Genomic DNA, 22,155 nt, shown 5'->3' on the forward strand with positions numbered 1-22,155 from the left:
TGTGAGCTGCCTCTGTACACTTGCCCTGGCTTGAGGAAAGGAGAAGATGGAGCAGCAGAGGGAAGCTCTTCTCCTTTCTTCCCTGGCCTTAGCCTATGGAAAACAAAAGCCCTGCGCCACATTCCAAACAGCATCCTGCCCCTGCAGGGGCTTCCCAGCTCCAGCTGTGACAGCTGAAGGTTGCAGATAAAGCGAGGAGGGGATTTAGGTAACTGATAACACCCTCGGTTCAGATTAAAGAGCAGGAATCCATGGGAGGAGGAGGAAGCAGGAGCCCTGGGGATTGTGGTGCAAGAGCTCTCTGTGGGCAGAGCACTGCCTCACCCACCCCAACTGTGCAGCCCCTGCCTAGGGAATGCATTATGACCCCTATAGCCCCCAGCATCTGTCCATCGATCGAGGGACTGTGAGCAAGCCAGGGCTGGGCTGCTGGCTGGGTCGCTGTCTTGGTGTGTGTCTGTTGGGTTTTTGGTTGATGACCACGAGAAGTTTTACATCATCACATTCAAACGAACACCCTTGGCTTTGTTACTCTACTTCTGAACACCGCAAAACACAGTAGCAACGTGACACGCAGGAGAGTGGTGCTGCACTGAACCACGGAGGGAAGGCAAAAAGAATCCCTGAAGCCGATGATGGAGGGGAGGGATGGGCGCGGGGACACGTCGCAGTTTCCATTTACAAGAGCCCGGACCCGAGGCCGTGCGCCGGGAGGCAGCTCCCATCTGGTGCCGGCGCTGAGCTGGCCTGGCCGCCCTTGAACCCACTGCCCCGGCCAGCGCCGTCATCGTCCCGGCGCGAAGATGAAGTCGAGGGCTTGGCGCTCAGCGGCGGCCACGTTGGGGTGCCACAGGTCCACCATGAAGATCACACGGGGACCCTCCTCGGGGGGACCTGGGATGGAAACACACGGTGAGGCTGTGCCCTGGCTCCCATGGGACGATGCTCGCCCCGGCACAAGGGTGATGGGCTCCACGATGGGAGGCTGCTGCTTGTATCTGGAGCGTGCACCAGCACAGGGCCAGGTCCCAGTAAACACCTGAACTGCTGCTTACTGGGAGCCCAGCACATCCAGCACAGGGTAAGGGCCTCCTGGCAGAGCTCTGGGCAATCGGATCTGGAGGTTTCCCATCACAGGCAGGATGCTGAGCTCGCCCTCCTCACAGCTGCATCTCAGAGCCCTGCAGGGAGCTGCTGCTGCTCTGTTCCAGCCTTCCCAGCCCCACGGCTCTGCACGGAGCTGCGCTTCCCAATCCCACAGCAGGGCTGATGTGGGAGCAGCAGCTTTTGTTCTCCCACTCCCTCCACACGCACGCTCCCCTGCGCAGAGCAGCTCTGCTGAAGGCTGTTGCGCCATCAGCAGCTAATGCCGGTTAATCCGGGAGAGCTGGAGCGGAACGGCCTCTGTCAGTGACGGGAGAGGCGGAACAGGCACCGGGAAGCTGCTCTCCCTGCACAGGAGACAAAGGCACCGCAGGCACATCAGTGCCGGGCTGATGCAGCTGTGGGAATGCTGCGAGGGCCGGAGGATGCTGCAGCTGCAGCACCGGAGCCTGAGCTGCACTTCCCAGCCCTGGAGGATCTCAAGGAGACCATTGCTGCTCCCCAGCCCCAGCACGGCACCAGCACAGAGCACCGTGAGCCCCCTCGGGGTTCACTTACCCTCATGGAACGCCGTGTGCAGGAAGGAGTCGTCGAAGAGCAGGCAGCGGCCCTCGGCCCAGCACTGGGGCTCGCCCCCCACCACCAGCTCGCAGTTACTGGGTGTCTTCAGACCTTGGTGCGCAAAGAGAGAGGACAGGGTCAGGGCGGGCTCCCTGCGATGAGGGAGCAGCCCGGAATGGGAACAGGGAGCTCCATTGCAAACCCCTCGTGGGGAAGAGGCTCTGCATGGGCAGGACAACCTGAGAAATAAAATGGGTCTGTCCCTAAAGCACGAGTGCAGCCCAGGCCAGCCTGAGGGCTGATCCCATCGCCCTGCAGCGCCGGGGGCTCTGGAGCTGGTGCAGTCACCCTGCCCCAGGGATGCTGCCATTGTGGAGGAAGGGGTCAGGGCTCACGTGAATCGTAACCGGTAACAACACAGCAGGAATGGATCTCAAAGAGATGCCAAAACCCAGCCAGCGCAGCAGGGTCTCAACCTCCCGGGAGAGCCGGGAGTGCAGAAGCTGCTCCGCTTTCCTCATGGATGCTTCAAAGCCGTCAAACACCAAAGCCTTTTCCCTGCACAATGGCCTCAGCTGGAGATGCTTCAGCTGGAAAGGGGGAGCTGAGCCTGCAGCCTTCCATGGCACCCGAGCCTGGGGAATGCTGCCCGGCCCTTGGAGGGGCAGAGCTGGTGCCTCTGCATGGCCCAGTGCATTCAGCAGCAGTCACAGGGTTGGAGTGAACCCTGGAGAGCCCTTTGCCCACGCTGACGGATGCTCTGGCTCTGCAGAGCGAGCTGGCATCAAAGGGCAGGTTTCTCCTAAACACATCCATGTCCTGGGCACTGCAAGAGCTGATCCCAGCACTGGGATGGGGATGTCAGCGTGCCCTGGGCATGGCACTGTGTCCTGGCTGGAGCTGGAAAACATGGAAGGACAAGGGGATGATCCACATTGCTCATGTCCCCAGGTCATGCTGCTCCAGCCCTAGAGCTGATCCCAGCCCCGTGCTGCTGCCGGCGCAGGTCTGAGCCATCGGTTCCCCCCGGAACCGCTCTCAGCCCCTTTCAAAGGGGACGCATCTCCCCAGTGCCCCAGAGCGAGGCCAGAGCCATTGTCCAGGTCCCCAGGCCTCGAAGGCTCCTCGGATCTGCTCTCCGGCTGCTTCCCATTGTGGATAAATGGGCAGTCACTGCCGGAGCGTGTTTACCCAGGAGTTGGCTGTGCCGTGGTCGGTGTTTGCCAGCAGAGCCCGTGCGGTGCCTCCTCCAGCACGGTCTGTGCCGGTTCCAGTCCCGCCATCTGTGCCTGCAGGAGCTCCCATCCCGGCAGCCCGGCGCCACCATCCAGTGCCCAGCACCCGAGGGGATACCCCGGGACCCCCACCCCGATCCGCACCAAAGCAGGATCTTTGCTCACATCTCCCGGAGTGCACCCGGAATCCCAAGACCCCCGAATCTCGCAGCAGCAAGAGCCCAGGTTGGCAGGAGGAGGAGGTGAAACGCTCACAGGGCTGAGCTGGGGACCCTGGGAGGTCGGGCACTGAGCACCAGCCTCTCCTAGGGAGGATGCTGCCGCCCAAGCCCCAAACCGCCCTCAGGCCAAAGCACAGCAAACCTGAGCTGGCCCTGGGGATGCAATTGGTGGCCCCCTTAAGGGAAAAGCTGCAGAGGGGCTTTGGACAAGGGCCTGGAGGGACAGGCCAAGGGGAATGGCTTGAACCTGCCAGAGGGGAGACTGAGATGAGCTCTTAGGCAGAAGCTCTTCCCTGTGAGGGTGCTGAGGCGCTGGCACAGGGTGCCCAGAGAAGCTGTGGCTGCCCCATCGCTGGCAGTGTTCAAGGCCAGGTTGGACACAGGGGCTTGGAGCAAGCTGCTGGATGAGCTTTAAGGTCCCTTCCAACCCAAACCATGGGATTCCACAACCTCAGGGTACAAGAGGCCTTTTTGGGATCCCAGCACTCCCCACACCACTCGGGGCAGGATGACCCCCACCGGGCACTCACCGAGGTGGCAGCGGATGCGGATGTTGGTGGGTCCGTAGTGCTCGGCGATGACAGTGCCCGGGCTCAATACGGAGATGCATGCGTTCCCAAAGACGTTGTTGCCAATGCAGGTGCGAAGGCTCCCGAGCAAGCGGTACGTCCGTGGGCATCTCCTGCAGTTCCTGGGCACGCACATGCCCTGGTTCACCAGGTAGAAGGTGAACCACTCCCCGCTGGCTGTGCTGTTCATTTTCCATCCTTGCGGGAGGCTGCAGTTTGAGAAAGCTTTGTAGAGGGTCTCAAACTCGCACAGGATGGTCTGGAAGTTGCGCTCCAGCAACTCCACGTCGTGCTTTTGAGCGTCCCGGGAGAAGTAGGGCATGGTGGGCAAGTCCGGCAAGAAGAAGACCTCAGGCTTCTGGATGGAGGGCCGGCTGTTGAGGTAGCGGCCCTGCTCACGGATGCCCTTGTGGATCCTGCCCATGCCGGACCAGGAGTAGCGCTTGGCGTACTCCTGCAGGTTGTGGTAGAGTTTCTGGTTGAGGCCGTCGTGGTGCGTGCAGCGCGCGCACTCGGGCGCGTGGCAGAACACGAACCCGTTCTGCACGCCGTTGGCCTCGGCGCTCTGCATCAGGGCGTTGACGGTGGTGTAGGCGCGGGGCTGCTCCCGCCCCACGTGGTAGCAGTACCACATGAAGAGCACCAGCAGGCAGGCGACCGCGGCCAGGGCCGTGGCGTCGCAGTCCCGGAAGGACTGGATGCCGGTGGCGATGAAATCCCGGAGCCCATCCAGGGACCAGCTCCAGTCCAGCAGCCACTCCATGGACATGGTGGTGCAGCGGCGCGCGGCGCTCAGAGCTCGAGGGCCTCGGGGGCACCCACACCATGCAGCGGCACCGGGGCTGCCATGGGGGAGCGGGAGCCCGGCATGGGCGGCAGCAGCAGCAGCAGCACCAGGGAAGGTGCAGGGCGTCAGCAGTGATGTGCCGGGAGGGTCCCCACTGGTGCTCCTGGCACCATCATCCTGAGAGGCAGCGCTGGAGGGAGGCTCTGGGGAGAGAAACCCGGAGGAGTCAGGGAGGCAGCTTCCCCCTGGGGACCCTGCAGCCGGGGGCACCGGTTCCTATGTGGGATGATGGATAAGGAACCCGAGAGCCCAAGATCAGCCCATGCTGAGAAACCCCCATCCCTCCCAACAGCATCCTCCACAAATATCCAAATGGAAAATACAAGGGAAGATCTTTCTCACCCCTCGCTCCCACCACCCCCGGGCAACCATCTCTTCTCCTGCCCTCCCCAGTTTCTCTCCTCCATTCCTGCCTTATCATATCTGAAACCTGGCTGACAAGGCAGCAGGGCAAAGCTGGGAACAGACACTTAACAGCCCTATCGAGCAGCACATCAGTTTATCTCCTTGATCTAAATGTGCTGAAGTGATTCTCCCTCCAGACACCCAGCTGACAGCCCTGAGGTGGGATGCAGGAGCCCAGGCTTGGCCAGCAGGATGAGGGTACTCGGGGACAAGGGGGCCCAGGCAAAAGATGCTCCAGCTCCTCAAAACCACAACTGATGTTTGCTCACCCCACGCTCCATCCCTTGGCACCTCGGAGCAGCTGGAGGGGAGGCAAAGGGGGGGTGAGGAATGGAATGGAAACACAGACCCGGCTGGGAACATGCTGGGAGCTACCCTGGCCTTCGGCACGCTGCCAGTCCCAGAGGAGAGCCCTGTAATCGCTGACGTGCAGCAGCTGAAGCAGCTGAACAGGAGGTGCACGGGTCAGGTCTGCACACTGAGCAGATGCTCAGGCTGGGCTGTGTGGAGGGTCACAGCCTGCCCCGGAGCACTGAATGTAGGGTGAAGGACAGGGGCTCCCAGCCGGTTCTTGTGTGCTAGTGCTGTGCCAGGCAGGGCAGGGGGATGCGGCCCGGCAGGAGCTGAAGGGCAAACAGCTCCCATCTGAGCAGCACAAGGATGATACAGGTAGGGGGGAGGGAGATGCCGTGGGAGCTCATTGGTGGGAGCACTGATTGAAGGAGTAGGATGGGTTTATTAGCAGGGAAGGAAGGCAAATACCATCCAACCCCTCCCAGCTGAGGTCCTGCAGCCCGTTAATGACCGTGCATCTCCCTGCTGCTGGCAATGGTGATGTGCTTCAGCTTGTGGAGCTTTGGCTGGGACCCGACCCTGCCACTGTGGACCTGGTGCAGGGCTGGGGGCACAGGCTTGGGGCAGTTTTACACCCACAGTAACCTTCCTCCATCCATTCCTTGCAGCACGCTGCCTGGTGCCCCATCCCGGGATCAGCAATCCACATGGCATTCACAGCCTCCTGAGAATGTTAAGGTAACTTCTCCGCATCCCCACTGGCTGCCATTCCTATGGACATGTTGCTTTCTCCAGCCTAGGCCTTGGCTCCCAGGGTGCAGCCAGACCCAGGGGTATTCCCTAAGGCCGGCACAATCCCCCCATGCTCCTTGGTAGTGCCAGAGCATGCCTGGGAATGCTGGCAGGGCCCTGCCATGATCTGTATTCAGGGTGGCTCTCGCCCTGACAGCAGCAGCCAGGCTCCTTCAGAAGCTGATAGATGAAGCCAGCGTGCAGGGAGCACAGCTGGGGAGTCCCACAGCCTCGGGGTCCCCTACAAGGGCGGCACAGCACAAACACAGCCCCACTGCTGCCCAGCGCTGCTGCCAGCACCTCAGAAGGGGAGAACCAGGGGGAGACCAGGAGCGCAGTCAGGGATGTGAGCCCCTGTGCTTGTATGCAGCTGCCTGGCCCCGAGCCTGGTAGCCAGGATCTTCTCAGGGCTGCACAGGGATGCTCCGTGCAGAGCCTCCCGTTGGGATGCAGCCACCCCCTGCAGTGGCACAGGCAGCCTTGGTGTGAACCTGCCCCAACCCACCTTCCACAGGGCAGGGCCCCGAGTGCCAGCACAGGGTGGGTGCTGCATGGCCGGGACCTGCTGCTGGGCAGCTCGGTGCTGTCACCCTGCAGCGAGGCAGGCAGCGACCCCGGCACCCCTGGTCTGAGACCCAAGGAAAGGGTTGTAGCGGCCGGCAGAGCCAGCCCAGGAGAGTGGAATCGATTCCAGGCTGCACTGAAGTTGTGCAGGACGTGGAGGCGAGCACCGTGCCAGGCAGCAGCGCCGTTACATAATGAAGGCACAGAGGCTTCGATGCAGCAAAAGTTGCACCTCGGTGGCTCCATGGGGACCCCGGCATCGCCCGGGGCAGGCAGGCTCCGCTCAGCACGGCCGGGCTCCCCAGGCCGTGGGCCCCGTGGTGACGGGGATGTGCGATGAGGATGCGTGGTGGGGTGTCCTCGGCTTGGCATCGCCTCGGGAGCAGCACCGGAGCCTCCTCGGGGCGCTGGGGTGCTGCCGGCTGCTCCAGAGGGGGCTTCACCCCTTCCCCATGGTGCCACCCCGGCGGTGGCACCGGCGCCGGTCTCATCCATGGTGGCATCCGCGCGTGTCAGCGGTGCGGCAGCGCTGCCCGGGGTGCGGGTTTCCCGCGTGTCACGCAGCGGGCGGGGGGCACCCACTACCCCGCTGTGGCCCTGAGCAGCGTCCCCGGCCCGGCCGGGCGGAGCCGGGCTCAGCCCCCGCCGCGGGCACCGCTCCCGCCCCGCCGCACGCCCCCCCCCCCGCCTCGTGCCCCGCACCGTGCGCTGCGCTGCGGCGGTACCGACCTGCAGCCCGCACCGCGCCCCGCGGAGCCTCCGCGCCGCTCCCCGCCGCTCCGCTCCGCTCCCGCCGCCGCGGACCACAACTCCCATCAGCCCGGGCAGGAGGGACCGCGCCGGGCCGGCAGCCTGCGGGCCCCGGCCGAGGCACCGCCCGCCCGCCCGCCCCTCGCCGCGGCCTCGGGGCGGCGCGGCGCGCCCCCGCACCTCGCTCCCGCACCGCGCGGGAACGGCGGGGTTGCGGCACCCGGGTGGTGGTCCTGGGGATGGAGCGGCGGGAGGCGGACGCGATGCTGGTACCCGGGGGAGCATCCGCCCGGCTGTGGCACCCCGGGATCGGGACACGGGCAGAGGCACCCCGGGGTGCAGCAGGACGTGCAGGGAGATCAGGGTCCAGGGATGCAGCACCGGGGGCTGCAGTGGTCGGGATGCAGGGGGTGCGGGCCCCAGGGGTGGGAGTACGCAGGGATGTAGGCATGCAGCATCCTGCCTCCGGGGACACAGACTATTAGGGATGCAGCAGTTGGTATGTGCAGGATGTTGGCTCCAGAGATGCAGGTGTCCAGGGATGCAGAGAGTGCTGGCTGCAGAGACACAGGCACGGGGGGAAATGCAGCACCCAGGATACTACTTCCCGAGGATGCATGTGCCTGGTTGCAGGGGACAGGAGCAGCCAGGGTGTGCCTCAGCAAGGATGTGATTTAGCAATTTGTAGCATCCCTTAAGAGCTCTTTAAATGCTGTTGGAGAACCAGTTCGTTGTGAGCCTTTCTGCTTCCTGATGGCTTTTTTCTTCCCCAATCCATTTCCCCTTCACCTAAGTGAGTACTGTTAAATCCAGGAGCTCCGGTTAAATCCTTCCACCAACCTCCACAGTGTTAGATAAGCTGCTGTGCGTGTGTTTGCTCTGGAGCAACCTCATCCCCAGTGACTGCAGACCCAAACTGTGCCTTAGTTTCTGTCCTGGCACATTTTTGCCTCCTGTCCGCTCCTGGTGTTTCCCTGTGATCCCACGAGCACATTCCCTGAGCCAGCCCCCCCCCCCGGTTTGCTCCTGCAGGGTCCTGGCAGCATCACATGTTGCAGGATGAAGGGAGGGTGAGTTTATTCCCTCCTGCTCTTTCCCAGGCCCCAGCCCACACCTCCTGCTCTTGGCAGGCACCGCATCCTTCTGTCACCAAGTCTGCTGGCTCTCGGCGCTGGGCCTGTCCCATTCTTTCTCCCCTCCATCTGCCTTCTGCTTTCTGCTCCTCGTTGGGCCCCTCCAGGCCCTAGGCCTCAGCTCTGCTGCTCCTCCTTTGTCTGCAGGATGAGCTGCCCTTGTCTTTCCTCTACCTTTAGGATGCTGCTTGGTCCTCTTCCTCCTAGGGCTGAATGGCTTAGCTGGGATCCCCTGGAGCACCCATCCACAGCACCCATGGAGTGGCTGCAGGATAGAGCTGTGAGCCCAGCTCCTCTGTACCTGGGCACCAGGAAGGTCACTGGGCTGAAGGCAGGACAAGGGTCTGGCAGGTGCCAATTGGGCAGGGATAACAGGCACAGGAACCATCCCATGGCAGAAGGGCTGGGACAGCCCTGGGATGCTCTTGGCACAGCTCTGCAGCCTCCTGGCTCCAGCGGTTCCTTCTCCCTTTCCCGGGGATGTTCTCCTGCGGCAGGCACGAGCCTATATCCTCCTGAGCTGCTGCCAGGATGCAGCTGCAGCCAAACCTATGCTGCTTGTGCCAGGGCAGGGTTTCCCGGAGTGTTTAGGTTGGAGCAGGGACCGTGCTCCCGGAGGGGCCCTTTCTGTGCTCCCTGAGCCGAGGAGATCAGCATCATGCAGGCTCCTGCTCCCTGAGTGCCCTCCAGACCAGCCTGTGCCCAGGCAATGTGTGGGATGCTGAGCACGGGTGTACGGCACAGCCCTGCCTCCCCCCTCAGCATTCCTGCCCCTGAGCATTGCTCCTCCACAGCGCAGCCCTGAGCCCCCGCTCTTTGCTCTTTAGTCATACTCCACGCTTCTGCTGCTCTGATGCTGCACAGAAAGATGCCAGCACCGCCACAGGGCTCTGTCACTGCTGGCACCAGTGACTGTGGGTACCCCACAGCCGATTCCTGCCTCCAGCACTGAGCAAAGCCCATAGCAGAGCTGGGGCTGGGGTCAGCTGCTCTCCCAGCTCTCCATCCTCTGCATGGATCCCCCAAACTGCTTTGGCTCCTGCTGAGAAACAACCCAGCAGTGTTGGAAGGTGCAGGAATGTGGCCACTGAATGGATGCAATGAAAGCCAGCTATGGCCCATGAGCCCTGGGACACGCTGCCCTGCATGAGGGGTCCCTGCTGCTGCATCCCCGAGCTCAGGTGGGTGCTCACGGGGTCCTTTGTGTACGTGATGGCTGAGGGACGAGCACTCTGTGTCCTCCCGCAGGGCAGAGGTGGGTAACGGCTGCGGCTGCTGCGCCCGGGCACAGCGCAATCCGCAGCACAAAGCGGGAGGCTGGAGCTGGGCTCCTGCTTTACGTCACCGCGGAGCAGCGGCAGCACCGAGATATTCCCCCCCCCCCCCCCTTTCATTTTAATTCCCTTGCAATTCCTGTCCAAAAATAACCCCAGCTCCCTCCTCCGGGAATGCTGCGCATCACAGCCCTGGCTCCCGCGCCCCTCCGCATTAGCCTGACAGCTGCTAAACGAAGCCATTATCTGATGGCACATCACAGCCTTGCTTGAAAACATTCGGAGAGCACGGGATTGTTATGTTGGTCGTGCAGGGGTGGATGGGAAGCTCCAGGTTTCCTCGGCTGGGCAGCAGAGAGGATATTGCTCTGGGTGGGTTGTGCCCCTCTGTCCGTTCCTGATGGCCACTGCCCCTGCCAGGGAAACCTGGGGCTCTGCGGGCATCGGGGAAATGATGTTTCATGGAATCATAGAATGGTTTGGGTTGGAAAGGACCTTAAACCTCACCCAGTTCCAACGGGCCACGGGCACGGACACCTTCCACTAGAGCAGCTTGCTCCAACCTGGCCTTGAACACTGGATTTAGCTGGGATGTCCCCATGACCCTGCTCCTTGGCACGGCAGCAGCGCAGGATGCAACTGGTGTGGAGCCATATGGAGGTAGGCAAGGCAGCCCCCCATGTTCTCCCTGTGGTTATGGGGAGCCACCCTGCCCCAGCCAGCACAGGTGACAGCTATGGGTCATTGCTGCGGAGCTGGATGGGTCCCCATAGCCCCCGCCTCATAGGGCTTCCCCAGACCTTCTGCACATCCTCTGTGTTGTGGCCATGGATCTCCAGTGGGGTCCCAGTGCTATGGGCAGGACGCAGACCCCAACCACCCCAAGAGGCAGTGCTGGGGCTGGGCTGGTGCAGGCAGAGGATGGGGTCAGGGGGAGCCGGTGCTGGCTCCCATGGGGTGCCCCATGGAGGAGGGATGTCCCCAGCACTGAGCCTCAGCCCCTGTTCCAGCCAGGCTCGGACAACTGCATCCCATGGGAGCAGGGGGACGCTATGGGGTTGCACCAGGGCAGGATACAGCTCCCCCTGTGCATCAGTGGGACCCTGCCTGCGGTCCCGGGCTCTGCACACTGGTTCCACACATTAAACCACAGAACAGTTTACACCGAGGTTACACTGAACGCTCGAGCTCCCCACGGAAGCACTTCATCATGTTCAAAAATATTTAATCCCAGCAATTTTCACATTGTTCTTATAAAAACAGACCTGTATGAAGGGAAATGAAATGCTTCGTACATTTTTGGCACGTTTTTTCTTTTTTTTTCCTTTTTTTTTTTTTTTTAACCTTTACAAATTACAAACACACATTCATTGTTTTTAAAGGAAAAAACCACCCCTCAGTCTCAGCTGTACACTGCAGAGATGCACGAACCACCCCGGAACTAAACCAGCCTCCCGTGGTTACAACTGCTGTTCTACAGGGGCAAAGGAGAGGCACCAGCAGCCCAGGACACGTTGGTGGCTTCGCTGCCCTCCCCAGGGCCTGGCTATGGAGGTTGGTGGCATGGGGGCCTGGGGAGGAGGTGGCCCTTAGGGGTCCATGGGGATGGGAGGCAGCCCTGTGGTGTCTGGCTCTGGCAGGGGTGAAGGCAGTGGGAGAGTGCAGAGGATGCTGAGGCTCCAACTGGGGTTTGCCTGTGGTGGTACCTGCTTTGAGGGGCTGATTCCTGCCTGTCCTGCTCCCCATGGGCTGGTCTGTGCCAGAGCCAGGCACTGCCTGCCATTCCTGCCCCAATAACCTTCATCTCCATCCCCTCTCCATTGCCTGTCCCACCAGGAGCCCCAGCATGGGGGCTTCAGGTGGGAGCTACAGACCTTTGGGTGGGCTGCACAGCCTTGGTGCCTGCCTGGCACCACCATCTGTATGCTGGGGACCCCCCTGTAGCCCATCCTGCTTACCCTGAGATGCTACTGAGGGGTAAGGAGAGACCGCTGGGTTCTCATGGCAAGGGTCATGGTGAGCGTGGCTAAAGAGGCACAGACTGCAGAGCTCCCGTTCCCTGTGTGATGCTCCCCACGGCTCCGGGCTGCTGGGCTCACTGGTTAATGCCTCTCCATAGAGCTGGGACTCCTGGCCCACTGCCTCTCCAGCATCCAAAGCAAAGCAGGGAAAGCAAAGCGGGATGTGCCGAGTGTGTGCCAGGCCATCCCCTGTGCCGGCCGGCAGCGTTCCTGAGCCACGCTCTGCTTCCACAGCCAGGACAGTCCCTGTGCTGCTGGCACACAACCCACTGCGGCTCCTGCTTGGGAAGAGGGGAGCTGGGAGCCGCGGGGTGGGGAGGCCTGGTGGGACCCTGTGGCAAACCTCGGCTCCCAGCAATGGCCTGCAGGCTCTTGCAATGGAGACGGGTTTAATTCTGACACCAGAACCGCAATAACCCCACTGTGTGCGTGTGAACAGAGCCAGGGGATGTCACCGTGCGGGGGGACACAGTGTGAGCCCCTCACACTGCCCTAGCCTCGCTGGACCCAGCCCTGCCCCGCTGCTGCCTGCGCCCGGGCTCTGCAGCACACCTACCCCAGCTTAAATAGAATAAATACAGTGAAGAAAACAGTAAAATCTTCCAGAAAGAGGCAAAAGGAAAGACAACAGCAGGGCCAGGGGTCCAACCAAACTCCACGTGGGCTCTGGATTAGTTACTGAGGAAGGTCTATGAGAGCACAGTAAGTTTGCAGCCAGAGACTCTCTTACCACTGTCCTTATATCGAAACTTCGTATTCTCTTGTTTCCTGGAGAGAAGGAAAAGCCATTTGAGGAGCAGCTGCTTTTCAGGATAATCCCACCGCTCCCAGATGGAAAGAGAAGCCCCGAGTGTTATTCTGCTCCCGGGGAAGTGAAGCCTTCCCTACCCACACCCTGCAGCGCACCCGGCCACTGGGAGCAACAGGGATGGAGCCTCCCATTGCTCTGAACATCCTGCACACCCGGCACGACCCGTGGCTCCCATCAGGACGGTGCTGGGAGCAGCGGGCGCAGCAGCACTCACCCCTGTCTCATAGATGGGGTTGTCGAACTCCGTTTCTACCGTGATCTGGCTGTAGGGGTGGGAGTACATGAGGGGCAGGCGGAGGCTGGAGTAGTACCGACACCTGCGGCAGAGCTGGAGTCACCGGGCTGCACAGAACGGAGCACGAACAGCCCCGGCCTCCCACATCCCACATCCCGGCTCAGTGCCCTGCTCCCCGGGACCATTCCCGGGGCTCATGGCAGGGGTTGGACTCGACGAGCTGTGAAGGTCCCTTCCAACCCAAACCATTCTGTGATGCTGAGCAAGCTCCAGCCATGGCCCCATGTCTTCCACCACCACCCCCAGCCCAACTGCACTCCTCACCTTGTGAGATAGATGTAGGCTCCTCCCAGCAGCAAGGAGATGATCAGCACCGGGATGAATATGGCTAAGGCCATGTTTCCTCCCTCCAGAGACGTCTCTGCGGCAGCTTCTGCTACTAAAAGGACAAGATCTATCAGGTTGGCATTCGCAAACACCCTGTGATCCCCTCTGCTGCTCCCCTCCCTTCTCCTGGCTCCACACAGGCTCTAGCTGCACAAGGCTTATCCACCGGATGCATTTCACTCACCTTCCAGGGCGTGTTCAAAGCTGTCTTGATTCACTGGAAGAGAAATGGAGAGTTACTGGTATGTAACTGGGTTTGACTGGGTGCTTGCTGCATGGGGACCCCAGCCCCAGGGTATCCCTGCCCCATTTGGTCCCACATCATGGGGGACCTGCAGGTTTTAATCAGAGAGAGCATCCCTGCTGAGATGAGCAAACGCCTATGGGAAGCGGCAAAGCAGCGAGCAGCCAGGCCTGCCCTGCGCTGCCAGCACCATGGCTGGGGGGTTCTCTCCCCCTGCCCAGGGCAGCAGAGCTTGTGCAGCTCAGATCCAGGTCTCAGAGGAGTTTAGGTCCCACTTTGAGAACCGCTGGGTCTGCAGCTGGATGAAGGTCCTTGGGCTATCCCAGGCTGGGGACAGAGACGTTGGTGTCCCTGTGTCCCACATCCACCCCCCACGTTACCTTTGCAGATGGGCAGGGGCCCGCTCCAGTGGGACGGCTGCCCCAGGATGCATTTGATGGTCACCTCCCCCATGAGTTCAAAGCCCTCGTAGCACATGAAGGTCAGGGACTCTCCTGGCAAGTAGAGGCGCTTATAAAGTATTTGGTAGCCATTTTCCGGCAGTCCTGGGTTATCGCAGGCCAGCGACTCCTCAGCTGAAAGGGAATAGGTCCCGGGATGAGCCCCAGGGCGTAAGCTGAGAGATGAGCATGGGGGGCACAGGGAGGCACCCGAGGTCTCAGCCACCTCGCTTTAGGAAGCTCAAAGCTCTCCACCACCCCATGCAGCCAGGGAAGGTCTTGGCTGTAGGAAAAAGCTTCCTGGCCCCCCAGGCAGAGCAGCTGAGCTGCAGCAGGGTGGGAGGAACTGCCCCAACTCACAGACACAGTGCGGGAGCCGCGAGGTCCAGATGGGCGTCCCAGTCTCACGGCTGTAGCAGGTCAGCAGGGAGCTGCCCTCCAGCACGAAGCCAGGGTTGCACGTGTACTGGATGGTGGTCCCCACCAGCAGCACCGGGTCGGAGATGAGCCGGGTCGAGTGCTCCACCTCCCCCGGGTCCGTGCAGTACATGACTGGGGAGGAGAAGCCGCCTGAGCCGCAGCCCCAGGCCCGGCAGCGGTGGCAGGGGCTGCGATGGGGACGCAGCACACGCTGCTGGGGCACTCACTCTTCTCGCAGAAGGGGGGGTCACTGCTCCAGCTGAGGTCCCACTGGCAGGTGAGGGTGTCACTGCCCACGATGTCGTAGCCCGGGTCGCACTGGTAGGTGATCTTGGCCCCTCTCACCAGCTCCGTGTGTGATGTGGTTTTCCAGCCATTCTGGATCTCGGGCAGGTCGGAGCAGGAATCGTTGCGGGACACCTCTGCAGCCAAGAGAGATGCTGCTGTTGCCAGCAAGCGCAGCCCTCCTTGGAGCCACGGAGTGTGGACACGCAGCTCTGCCAAGTGCCCGTCCCTCCCCATGCACCGCAAATGGCACATGCAGCATGCAGCCCCTGGGCAGCAGCAGGTAGAATCACAGACTCGTAGACTGGTTTGGGTTGAAGGGATCTTAAAGCTCCTCCAGCTCCAACCCCTGCCACAGGCAGGGACCCCTTCCACTGGAGCAGCTTGCTCCAAGCCCCTGTGTCCAACCTGGCCTTGAGCACTGCCAGGGATGGGGCAGCCACAGCTCCTCTGGGCACCCTGGGCCAGCGCCTCAGCACCCTCTTCCCAGAGTTTCTTCCCTACATCTAACCTAAATCTCTGTTCTTTCAGTTTAAGACCATTCCCCCTTGGCCTATCACTACAGTCCCTCTGTGGGGTGAAGGGGGCTTCCCAGCCCTGATCCTAAAAGCAGGCAGGGGGTTGTGCTGGTAGAAACAAAGCAGTATCAGTGCTGGCATCAGGACAAGCACAGCAGTGTGGGCACAGCGGGTTCAGCTTTGGCTGCAGGCACAGGAGCAGTACAGGCTCTGGTCGTGACACAGCAGGTTTGCTCTGGTGCAGGATTCCTGTCCTGCTTCCCCCTCAGCCCGGTGCCCATGGCTGAGCCTGGCTGCACGTGCTGCAGTGCAGTGAGGAGGGACCTACAGGCTCGCAGGTGATCTGCATTGCAGCTTGTTCTGCTGGTCCTAACGAGAGCCGGCGGCAGCAGCAGGCAGAAAACAGGCTGGGAAGAAGCCTGCCAGGGGAAGCCAGGCTGGGCAGAGGCAGCGGCGAGACCAGGGGCAGCGCTGGGGAAGAAGTGCCCTTCCCAGTCCTCGTCCCTTCCTTGAGCATCAGCCTCCCTGCTCTGGCAGATGTGGCTGCACCAAAAGATGATGCAAACAGACATCTCCAAGGGCAGTCTGAGCCTCTCTGGAGCAAGGAGCTGTGAACAGCCATCTCAGGAGCCCATCCTTCCGTGGGCTTCCATGGCCCCTCCTGGGAGGACACCTCACTGCAGTGCCTCGTGCCTGGCAGAGTGTGTGGGAAGGGAGTCCTGTATACCTATTACCAACAATTCCTCTCCCTGTTCTGCTCCGCAGTTTCACTGAGCCAGACCAGGGCTAATGGGAACCAAAACCGCCTCTGCCTTCTTGCCAGCGTGGAAGAGGGGACACCCCAGCAGCGGCTGACCCTGAGACCTGCAGCAGGGCTGGGGTGTCTGCAGAGCTCGGTGGGATGTGCTGAAGTCACAGCTCTCCCTGCTTTGCAACCCAGCGCCTGAACAACCTGGTCCATGTCCTGGTCCCCACCTGCACAGCAGCGGCAGGGACACCCCCAGCGCCCCGCTCTCCGTACCGATGTAGTTCATGATGAATCCTTGCCCCTTCCCGAAGACGAGCCCGGCCGGGTCCGAGTGGAACTGGATGGTGAGGTCGGGGCTGGAGGAGTAGAGCTTCTGCGGGCCGCTGCTGCCCACGAACTGGCCCAGGATGCGGGCGGTGAGCTCGTCCCCGTCGTAAACCGTGAGGATGTCGCTGTTGGTGAGGTTCAGGCTGGAGGGAGAAGCGGGTGAGACTGTGCGCGGACTGCCGCGAGGGGGCAGTGTCGGACCGCGGACGGGCGGCTGGGACGGGCCGGGAAGGGCTGGGGAAGCGTCAAGTCCAGCTCCATGCCCAGAGCCAGCACCGGCGGCAGCTTCCATCCACCCCTTCTGCAGCAGGGATGCGGCTGCCCCTGAAGCTGGGGGGGAAAACGGGGCTCTCCTTGCTTCCACAAAGGGCGGGTGATGGATGCACATCCCCATGGATGCACTGATGCCACCAGCCCTGCTTCCCGGCTGTTCCTCCCTGCAGCCCCAGGACGGGCTGCCCGCTGGGTGCCCATAGTGAGGGTGTTGAGAGCTCAACCCCTGGGATGGGCACAGGTTCCACCTGTCCCTGCTCGCATCCTGCGCACCAGCAAGGGGGGCACCTCCAGCACCCAGCGCTGTGCGGGACAGCGCGGGAGGGGCTGGGGCAGGGACCCTGCATCCTCCCCTTCCCATAGGAAGCACCAGGATGCTCCCAGCCCCACAGAACCTCCATCAGGTCAGAGGCACTCTCTGGGCAGCCCGGGCAGTGTGTGTGCAACACCTGAGGCCCAGGACATGCTTGATCTCTGCGGGACCCCTGCCTTGCACATCAGCCGTGTGATTCAGCCTCGTCTGAAGGCACTGAGCTGATCTCCAACCCTTTTATTGAGAGTGTTCCTGGAAGGCACCAGCTCATCCCCGTGGCAAGCTGACGTTTATAGGAAACCTCTGCTTTCTGTCAAACACGATTTCCTCAGTGACATTTATGTCTGATGACTTCAGAGTGCTCGGCCTCCAGTTCTGCTCAGCCCAAGCACCCACATTGCTGGGAGAGGTGCACGGGGAGCTCCCACTTGGGATTTTACATGGAGCTTTGAAACTGTTATGACTCTAAGCCTCTACTTGCAACATGCCCTCCCCTTGAGAACCCAGAATAGCATCGGAGGAGATTCCCTTCGCATCAGCAGCATTATCATGCCAAGGGCTCCCAGCCTGAACATCAAATCCTGTTCCCGTCTGACCTCAGAATGTGCCTGCCTGTGACAGTACTCAGAAGCCATCTCAGGAGCAATTAACTACTGCAGTGGATGGTGTAACTTCACTTGGAACTCGGAGCAGCCCTGGCTGCTGCCCTGGACCTCCCCTGAGCACATCATAGGGGATTAGGAAAGCTGCAAGGGGGAGAACAGGGAAATGGTGCAGATCCCTGGGGCAAGGGCAGTGGGAATACTGCACTGGTGGAGCAGAGAGATCCTGGGCTACTCACAGCTGGATGTCCAGGAACAGCCTCTTCTCCTCACCAACATGGACCCTCCAGACGCAGTCCTCCCCCTCCGCATAGGGCTCTGGCCAGTTTGGGGACAGGATCACACCGGCCACAGCAGTCAGCTCCCCCCCGCACGTGGCTGCATGAGCGAGAGGCAGGCAGGGCTCAGCAGGGTCCAGGGGATGCTTGTACCAGCAGCCAGCATCACCCTGCGGTGCTGGCACTGACCTCGGCACAGCGGCTCCGTGTCGTTCCAGTACGGGTCCCGCATGTTGATGCACTCGATGACGGCAGGACCCTGCTCCAGGGAGTGCCCGGGGTCGCACGTGAACTCCACCGTGGTGCCCAGGTTGTAGGTGGGGTCCGAGGTGGTGAAGTTCCCGTTCTGGATGTAGGGCTCGTAGCAGTGGCCCCGCTCAAAGGCTGGAAGAGAAGATCCCCCATGAGCCATAGGGGTATGGAGCTGGATGGGGGAGCGCTGCCTTCCCCTGCCCCTCACTGCCTCAGCTCTGGGGTGTGCTCAATGAGCCCTGGGCTCATCCCCAGCTACAAACCCTTCATCCCACCATGCACGGATGGCCTTTTCCACAGCGAATTTTACAGGCAATTAGGATTAACAACAGTTAATCTGTCCTGAGCCGCACGGGCTTAACCAAACCCCACTTCCACTGTGTACCAGCACCAGTAACGCACTGCTGTGTCACCACTTGCTGTGTCTGCTGAGCTGGGATTGCTGCGGGTACCAAATGAGAGCTCATCACCTTCGAAGCGTATGTTGAAAGCTGTGGCTGCCGCAGGCTCCTCAGCCAGGAAGTCGATCCTGATGGAGGAGCCGTCGCTGATCACCCCCTCGAAGGGCACGCTGTCAGCACGCAGTGAGTCATAGAGGACCGCGGACTGGTTCGTGTCCCCGCTGTACACCACCATCCTGCACCGGAGGACACGGCATGTTACATGGCAGAAGTGGCCCCACACTCCCCTCCTCGCCAGCTCCAGCGCTCCCGGAGCACAGCAGTGTAAAGGAACCATGCAAACAAACGATCACCAACCAGATAAGTCTCTTTTACTGTGTCATAAATAGGGGCTTTATTCTTTCATTTTACTACAAGCCATAAACCTGCTTTATTGCCTGTTACCAGACTGAATGCTAATGCTCTTTAAACACAAGGATCAGCACCATAAGCGTGTTCTTTGTGTTATGGGTGCTGTAGCGTGGGACTCACAGCTTCTTGCACCGTGGTGCTGAGCAGTGGGTGTTTGGGGAGAGGAAAGGGGCAGTGTGACACAGCACACAGCACACGGCATCACCCCTCAGCCAGGAGGATCAAACCTGCAACATCCCCTGGCAAAAAGCTCAGGGCCTGGATATAGAGACTGAGGCTCTGCGGCTGCTTTTTGCAGCTCTTCCTGCCCAAGACCTGTTGTGCCTCCTGAGCGCACGAACACACAGATCATGAACCTCCCTTTCTCTGCCCCATCCCCACCATCCTCTGCCTCCTCCGTGCTGCACCCTGAGCTTGGGTCAGTGCTGCCCCACAGCATCCCAGCTCTCATCCTACAGACCAGGCACCAGAGGGGCAGGAGGTGTGACCGGGCCGGGGCTGAAACCAGTTTGGAGCTTCCAGGTTTTGGTGTATTCAGGTCCCAGCGAAGCTCCCTGCTCCTCAGCCCAGGCAGAGCAAAGCCCCCCCATTCCCATGGGAAACAGGCTCCCCACAGACCTGGCACCGCGCTTACGAGCGGCTCCGGAGCCTTACCTGTCCCTCTCTGTCAGCAGGAGCTTCTCGAAGTGGAGGTGCAGCTTCTGGCCCGGGGGGGCCCCGATGGCCCACACGCAGTACATGCTGCTCGACTGGTTCCCGGTGTAGCTGGGCGAGAGGACGCGGCCGATGGTGGCGTTCCGGATCGTCCCGCCGCAGGGCGCTGCCAACACAGAGCACGGCTCTCCAGGGCTGCATTCAACTCACGGCAGGGAGGAAACAGCCCTCGTTTTCCCCTTGGCGATCCCAGTATTCCCCGGCACAGAGGCTGATGAGGCGCATACCTGAGCAGATCGGCTCCGGGCTGCTCCAGTGTGGCCTCGACGCGTTGATGCACGTCAGCACCCTGGGACCCTGCAGCTCATAGCCCAGGTGGCAGTGGAAATGAGCAACTCCCCCCGAGTGCAAATCCATCACGGTGACGTCTCCGAAGTCGGGCCTCCGTGGGAAGTTGCAGCTCAGCATAAACACTGCAACGAGCACGCACATTTCGGAGCTTGGGGCTGTCGCAGTCAGAGGGCGGGACAGTGACAGCCCTCGCTGCGGGTGCCGGCTGCGGAGCACCGGCAAAAGGCCATGCTGCTGCTTCTCAACCTGTTACTGCTTTTGCCCAGACCCGGTTTCTATTTTAGAGAGAATTCGCTTGAACTCATCTATTTTTTATAGCTCTTTAAGGAAAAAATAGACCCGCAGGCTGAGCTGTGCAGGAGGAGCTGCTGCACGGGGACAGAGATGGGGCAGGGAGGATGTGAGGAGCTCAGCCAGCGCTGGGGTCTGGGACATCAGTGCGTGTTGTACCCTCTGCTCTGGGCACAACGTGGGCTGTTCCACCCACCCCAGTGATGCTCTGAGCACAGGCACACAGTCATACAGGAGCCCGATCACTGCAGGCTGAGTCCCACAGCACCAACACCCCATCCCACCCCTCCTCGTGCACCCCTGGCACCGAGGCACCCACCCTGGTAGTGGAGCTGGAAGGTCCCCACCACCTCATCCTGGAAGGTGCGGAAGTAGACGGAGATGGTGTTGGTGGGGCTGCGGATCACCTGGCCCTCCACCAGCAGCGTCTGGTTGGCCAGGACCACGAGGGCATCGCCGTCCACGCCGCGGATGGAGAGCACCTCCCCGTCCGACAGGTTCACGCTCTTCACCTGGGTGGGAGCAGAGATCCATGAGCTGTGGGGTGAAGGTGAGGGTCCCATCCCAGTCATGAACATACAGAGCATGGGGGTCACCGCAGACAGGAGCTGCTTGTTCAGTGGTGATGGAGCTGCCTGTGCACAGCATGAGCCCAAAGGACCCCTATAACTGCTGACCTCTTCCCTTGGGACTGCGGGCACAGGGGGCTGGAGCTGCACACTTGAGATGTGTTTTGAAGCTGGATGCTTCTGTGCAGCACAAGGTGACCGCATCTGCTTCCCTATTGAAACTGGGGGCTTGAGCAGGCAAGCAAGGTTAGACAGGAGGAACATGAAGTGGTGGGATGAGTCAGGGTATGTGGATCCCAGTTCCACCTGCATCTACCCTGGTAGCAGCCCTGCACCTCGAGGCACCATAGAATGGGGCGAGAAGCAGGCTCACTGGTCCCAGCAGGGCAGGTCTGCAACCAAACCAGGGTACGTTTGTACGTAGGGCTTGGTGCTCACCAGGGATCCTCCCCAGGATCCCTCCTCCACACTGGGGAGTCGCGGCAAATGTGCCTAATGAGCGGTCCCAAAAGGCTTTAATTATTATTTGGAAATAGCTGAAAAGTAACCTCACATTTGCATTTCACGTCCATTTAGCTTAATAAATGGGCTCATATTTCAGCAGAAAGATGCTCATCAGATCATTTGTTTCCTTAAGTGTGCGAGGATCAAGGCTCTATATTTAGCTCACACCACAGCCTTAGCCCGTGATTGCGAGCGCTCCCGATCATGTTGTGACTGGAAGGATTTGCTGCTGTTGTCACAATTGTGCCTGTCTCCTGTGCACGAGGTGGGGATGTGCCTGGCTCCAAGGGCCACCAGCAGTCCTTGGCATCCTCTGACCTTCTGCTGGAATAAGGGAGATTTCCACTGCAGAAACAACCCCAACCCCACTGAGTAACTCCCTGCCTGCCCCAGAGGTCCACAAGCCCTGGAAAGGCTGAGGCTGGGTCAGAGCCTGACTGGGCTCACCCCAGAGCATCCTTTTAACTCATCCTTTTAACTTTTTGCCTCATTTTGCAGCAGGATGCTGGGGCACTGCAGAGCCTCTGGTCCTTGCTGCAGGGCAGGGCAGGCCTCAGTCCTCATGGACACTGTGCAGTGCGTCAGCAGCACAAGCCAAGTGCATGCCCCAGGCCCCAGCCTGCCCCCCAGGTCCTTTCTTCTTTTGTCCTGAAAACATGCCCCCCATAGCACACTGTGCACACACTGAGCCTGGTGCCATGGCTCAGGTCTGATTATTAATAACTGGAATGAATTCAGTGTTATCAGGGATGAATTATTTGGAGCATGGTATCCAGGGATGCTAAAGTGAATGGGTCCCCCCAGCTCCCACTGGGGCAGAGCTTTGCTTCCTGAGCTGGGTCTGAATCACTGCGAAGACATTTTCAGGGTGTTTCTAAAACACATTTTGCTCTGCAATCACTCAAAGACAAACCGGCTCCCCACTGGCTTCCTCTGATGGCTAGCATCACACACACTGTCCAGCACCGAATCGCTCTGGGAAACCGGAAAGAGAAACGCTCAGGAGAGCTCTCAAGCAGCTCAGTGCCACCAAGATGCTCTTTCCCCCCATGCCTTGCTGCTGGGAAGGGG

General features: G+C 60.8%; 2 protein-coding genes across 2 annotated transcripts in view; both read right to left on the reverse strand.

Moving 5' to 3' along the window:
- Positions 1 to 784: 784 nt before the first annotated feature.
- Positions 785 to 4,517, reverse strand: ASPHD2 (aspartate beta-hydroxylase domain containing 2; the record flags this gene model as incomplete). The annotated part of the gene is given in 4 exon segments (XM_080628913.1): positions 785 to 894; positions 1,663 to 1,776; positions 3,652 to 4,466; positions 4,468 to 4,517. Coding segments are annotated over 4 exon segments (1,089 nt in total).
- Positions 4,518 to 12,508: 7,991 nt separating this feature from the next.
- Positions 12,509 to 22,155, reverse strand: part of SEZ6L (seizure related 6 homolog like) — a gene marked incomplete at both ends in the record, with an annotated part of 34,944 nt that continues 25,297 nt past the window's right edge. Inside the window, 14 exons of the mRNA XM_080628836.1 lie at positions 12,509 to 12,538; positions 12,796 to 12,898; positions 13,141 to 13,255; positions 13,388 to 13,420; positions 13,828 to 14,022; positions 14,248 to 14,439; positions 14,535 to 14,729; positions 16,132 to 16,328; positions 17,613 to 17,751; positions 17,841 to 18,035; positions 18,374 to 18,540; positions 19,370 to 19,535; positions 19,657 to 19,842; positions 20,331 to 20,523. Of these exons, the coding sequence (XP_080484962.1) occupies positions 12,509 to 12,538; positions 12,796 to 12,898; positions 13,141 to 13,255; positions 13,388 to 13,420; positions 13,828 to 14,022; positions 14,248 to 14,439; positions 14,535 to 14,729; positions 16,132 to 16,328; positions 17,613 to 17,751; positions 17,841 to 18,035; positions 18,374 to 18,540; positions 19,370 to 19,535; positions 19,657 to 19,842; positions 20,331 to 20,523 (2,106 nt within the window). The remainder of the gene's footprint in view (positions 12,539 to 12,795; positions 12,899 to 13,140; positions 13,256 to 13,387; positions 13,421 to 13,827; positions 14,023 to 14,247; positions 14,440 to 14,534; positions 14,730 to 16,131; positions 16,329 to 17,612; positions 17,752 to 17,840; positions 18,036 to 18,373; positions 18,541 to 19,369; positions 19,536 to 19,656; positions 19,843 to 20,330; positions 20,524 to 22,155) is intronic.

The sequence above is a fragment of the Psittacula echo genome, assembly GCF_963264785.1.
Source record: "Psittacula echo genome assembly, chromosome: 13".
In the NCBI taxonomy this organism is placed as follows: Eukaryota; Metazoa; Chordata; class Aves; order Psittaciformes; family Psittacidae; genus Psittacula; species Psittacula echo.